Here is a 5,188-nt window from a genome sequence, read left to right as displayed (position 1 = left end):
TAGCCAGGATGGTCTCGATCTCCTGACCTCGTGATCCGCCCGTCTCGGCCTCCCAAAGTGCTGGGATTACAGGCTTGAGCCACCGCACCCGGCCTAGAAGATTCATTTTTATAGAAATACACAGAAATGCTGATTTGGAAGAACAACGGTAGCTAAGAGAATGCTGGACTCAGTCTCTTGTCTTCTGGCAGCTCTTTCTCACTGACTCTTTTTACCTTTTTCCATCTCCTGACTCTCAATACTCTATAAAAGAGAACGATCAGCCTCTAGTTGAAGGGGCTGCTGAAAAAGGTTATCTGAGTAATATGCTTCCAGAAGTTGTGGACAAGCCAGGAAAAAAATTATCCAAAAAACAAATTAGTAAAGTCATGAAACTATTCATCTTTAGACTAATTCACACTAATTTTGATTATGATTATGCTAGTTATAAGATTATGGTATTTCTAAAGTCTTTGCCAAGAGATGAGAGTATATTCTCAATAGCAGGCATGTAATTTACATATTAAATATGAAAAGAAAAAAGAGTAATTTTATATTTTTGATATTAAATACAATTAACAGACTAAAATTTTTTTCATAAATTACTGCTCAGGGGATACATAAATTACATTCAAAGGGATAGGTATTCCAGTTACTAGGCTGCAAATTTGGCAGTGTAACCGGAACTATGTGTAAGGTTTCAAGTCTAGATGAAATATCCTTCTGAATCGAACTCACTTTGTTCAGATTCTGTACTCATGAAACCATCTGATTATTAACTAGGTCTCACAGGACTCTTGATGTCTAAGGTAGTGCTCTAGAGTAAAGTTTCCAAAATTTTTCACTATAAAGACATTGTTTTACTAATGTATATTAGGTACATTACAACATACATGTATAAAAAATAAAATTCAAAAGACTCAGACATAAATTTATATAAGTTCCAACATTTTCTTCTCACATTCAAATGGCATACTGTAGATGCTACTCTGGAGGCTAGTGCTTTAGAGAAATAAGTATGAGTGTTCTAGGCAATGAAAAGGTATAAAACTGCCATCATTGATAAGCTGGAACTATGTAATTCATCTCTGGCTAAAATGATAAAATCAAGTTTCTGACTCTTTAAGCTTTAAACTGGGCCACAGTGAAGCTATATCAAGCTACTGCCTCTCAATGAAGTCCCAATATCCTTTTGACTGAAGATTCTAGGCAATGACCACAGAAAGCTTAAACATTGAGAAACCAGATGTGTTCTTATCCCAGCTAAGAAAATACCTCTTAAGTGCAGTATAGTAAGGAAAACAAGACTCAATTTAAAAACACTGATCATTGATCAGAAGTTTAAACAATGATATGGTACAATTTATCCTTCCCTGGTAGGGAAAAAAAAAAAAAAGTCTCTTAATTACTCACCTGAATAAAATGTGTTGATTTTGGCAAGTTCTTTTCACAGGTTTGGAAAATTTCTCTTCAAACTTGGCAAAATACCTCTTTACTGTGTCCTCATCTGTAACTGAAAGACAGGAAAACGATATTTAAATTTAATGCCCAAAGGCCAACTGAGAAAACTAAGGAAACAAAACTAAGATTACTTTTGAGTTTTAAAATGACAACTTTATATGTATTTCTCTGAAAAAATGAATTGTGAACCATATTAAGAAAAGACTAATCAAAGGCCTCTTCAGGCCGGGTGCAGTGGCTCATGCCTGTAATCCCAGTACTTCCGGAGGCCAAGGCGGGCAGATCACTTGAGGTCAGGAGTTCAAGACCAGACTGGCCAACATGGTGAAACCCCGTCTCTACTAAAAATACAAAACTTAGCTGCGTGTGGTGGTGGGCACCTGTAATCCCACCTACTTGGGAGGCTGAGGGAGGTGGAGGCTGCAGTGAGCCAAGATTGCACTACTTACTGCACTCCAGCCTGGGTGACAGAGCAAGACCCCATTTCAAAAAAACAGAAACAAAAACAAAACAAAAAACCTCTTCATAAGACCACACACAAGTCTTCTTTAAGTGAATGAGACTTTCCTAAAGCTCTACTGTAATAAATTTATAATGTGGGAGAAAATAAAGTTCTAAGACTGTAGAAGAGAAAAAAAACTGTAGACAGAATTGATCAAGGAAGATTCAAGGTACTAGGGGCTGAGCTGAGTAGAATTCATTCAGCAAGAGAATAAATACCTCAGGGAAGGAAAAAATGTAAAGCAAAGGTATGAAGACATGAATGTATAATATGTTTCTGGGGAACACTAGTTGATTTTATTCTATGTTAAATAGCTATCTATTTTACTATAACTGTACCACATACAGAGAAAGAAGTGTGCACTGAATAGTGTAAATTACAAGTTCCAAACCTTCAGGAGCTGGGAAGGTAACATAAATGTGTTGAGCAAGTAGATGATTGTGCAAACGTGGTGAGAAATGACAAAGTGATACCTTCAGGAGAAGGAGTGGTTGGGATTCTGACAAGCTGGAAAGGATATGTCTGTCTAGTTGCTGCCATGTGGTGATGTCGGCCCAGTTTGTCAAATCTTTCCATTTTTCAGGAGAAGCTATAAATCCAGATATTTTAAAAACACTGTGTGGGCCAGTCAACACATGTTTCTGCAGGCTGGATTCACTTTGTTAGTTTTGTCATGTAGCCTATCAACCTACTGAATCCCATATGTAGAGATATATGTAACTTCAGGAACCCCAAGCCTAATAGGGTAAGTTTCTTGGCCAAGTGAGACCTATGTTGACTCTCTAGATGCTAATAATACTAATAATATAGAACTATCCTATTTCTGGATCTCTGAGGTACTCTAAGATTGAAAAGTGTAGAAAAAGTATAGGTTCCTTTCTGAGCCCCAGGTCCCCCAAAACTCAGTGCAGTCCCAGAAACTCTTAAAATAATCCACCTGTCTAGGAATAAGGAAAATGGTCCAAAAGCAGTATGTGATACACATACACATACGCATAAATTCATATTATGGCATGGTATAATTTGTAGTACCAGAGACATTTTAAAGAAAAACAAAAGCTTAAGTTTCTAAAAAGCATGCTGAATCCATTCATTTTATTTGAATAGCACTGCACAAAACTTTTATTTAAACATACCTGCTTCTCTATTTCATATGCTTTAGACCTGAGCAGATAATGCAGGATGTTGTATTGATTCTGCGGTAAAACAGGATGGCCACTTTAAACTCTGCAATCTAGGTACAATAAGCGCTACAGCTGCCCAAGGTCACTGGGAATTATTTTTTTCAAAGCATGAAGCAGGTCACAGCTTTTTCTTTCTTTCTTTTTTTCTGCCCTTTTTTTTTTTTTAAAGCTGAGTTTGAGTTAAGGAAACTCCATGGTAACAGATGCAGCTCTTACAATAGCATCTGAATAGCTGATTTAAAATAAGAGTAACAGCTTATTCTAATTAATTACCTAATTATTTTTATTTTATTCTCTATTGTTAGGAAAGAAAACCCAAAAGTAAAACACGGGCTTGGTTGGTCATATTTACCGTGTTTTCCTCTTAACAGACAACTTTTATTAACATAAAGCAATAGAAATACAACTGTTCAGCAAAATGATTTAAACATAGCTTCTGTTCTTAAAATAATTTTTAATATATATTAATGTTCACATAGGTTGTATATTCAACATCAGCTATTTATAGTATGACCAAGAATTCAAAAACAAAAAATCTAGGCCTCTGAGAAACTAAAATATACATAAACTCCATGTGTTAAAGCATGAATATTCTAACCATGAATCAGTCTCCTAAGAATTTATTTCTTTGCTTTAAAGATTGTTTTATCTGGCCAGGTGTGGTGGCTCATGCCTGTAATCCCAGCACTTTGGGAGGCCGAGGCAGAGGGATCACCTGAGGTCAGAAGTTCAAGACCAGCCTGACCAACATGGTGAAACCCTGTCCTGTCTCTGCTAAAAATATAAAAATTAGTTGGGCGTGGTGGCTCGTGCCTGTAATCCTAGCTACTCGGGAGGCTGAGGCAGGAGAATTGCTTGAACCTGGGAGGAGGTGGAGGTTGCAGTGAGCTGAGATCCCACCACTGGACTCCAGCCTGGGTGACAAAGCAAGAGACTTCATCTCAAAAGGAAAAAGAAAAAAAGAAGAGAGAGAGATTGTTTTACCTAAAACACCGCCAGTTTGTTTAGTTTTCTAGTTCAGACATAAAATAGCCACTAATCGGAAGAAGGTAGAGTAAGGTTACAGTAACATGCACACACACAGACCAAGAAAAAAAAAAAAAAAACTAACAGAGAGAAGGAGAAAATGTAAATAAAACAGCAAGAATTGTGTGCAAAATAAGTTAAATGAAGGACAATGTTTTTGCCTTCTCAGATATCAAAAGACTCAGTAAACTACTGTAATTAAAAGTACACTCTTAGTAAATAAATAAGAAAAACACAGCAAAAAGAACAAAGAGTCCAGAGGTAAATGTTCATATATATAGAAATTTAGATTACGATAAAGGAGGCTTCAAATCTTAGTGAGAAAAGAATGAATTATACATCAATAGGGCTGGGTCAACCAGCCATCAATTTTAGAAGAAACTCAAAACGGAGTTCAAGAAATGATATAAAACACTATAAAAAATAGAACATTTAAATAATTCCACATGGGGAAGGCCTTCTTAATATTACACAAAACACAGAAGCCACAAAGGAAATGACTGACACTTACACAAAATAAAAAATTTCCATTTCACAAAACACCACAAGCAAAGTTAAAAGAGAAGCAGCAGAAATATATATCTACAACATTTAAAATAAATAACATGCAAAATAAATTTTTTAAAATTCTTACAAGTCAATATTAAAAAGATATTTGATTCTGTAAGAAAAGTAGGTTAATTACAGCAATTCATAGAAAAAGAAATATAAATGGCCAATGAACAAATGAAAGGATGCCAGATGTCATATAAGTGCAACTTTTTTAAAAAAGGAAATACAGCTCTTCAACCATCAGGTTAGAAAGAGTTTTAAAATAGTGGTATCATTTGGCAATGGTAAGGATAAATGAACACACTCATTCCTTGTTGATGGAAGTGTAAATTTTAGGAAGACAATTTGGCAGTAGCTATCAAAATTTTCAGTGTTTAATCCCTCATGTAGGAAATGTATTCTAAAGGAATCTCTACAAGTGGATGTATTTCCAAGGATCTTCATTCACTTTTTTTTTTTTTTTTTTTTTTTTTTTTTTTTTTTT

At 35.4% G+C, this 5,188-nt stretch overlaps 1 protein-coding gene across 1 annotated transcript in view; it reads right to left on the bottom strand.

The window, feature by feature from the left end:
* Window positions 1–5,188, bottom strand: part of XPR1 (xenotropic and polytropic retrovirus receptor 1) — a 262,511-nt gene that overhangs the window by 97,749 nt on the left and 159,574 nt on the right. The window contains 2 exon segments of the mRNA XM_017888797.1: window positions 1,393–1,427; window positions 1,429–1,492. Of these exon segments, the coding sequence (XP_017744286.1) occupies window positions 1,393–1,427; window positions 1,429–1,492 (99 nt within the window).

Source organism: Rhinopithecus bieti, unplaced genomic scaffold, assembly GCF_001698545.2.
Source record: "Rhinopithecus bieti isolate Rb0 unplaced genomic scaffold, ASM169854v2 scaffold_15676, whole genome shotgun sequence".
Taxonomy (NCBI): domain Eukaryota; kingdom Metazoa; phylum Chordata; class Mammalia; order Primates; family Cercopithecidae; genus Rhinopithecus; species Rhinopithecus bieti.
This window is presented reverse-complemented; position numbering and strand designations above follow the sequence as displayed.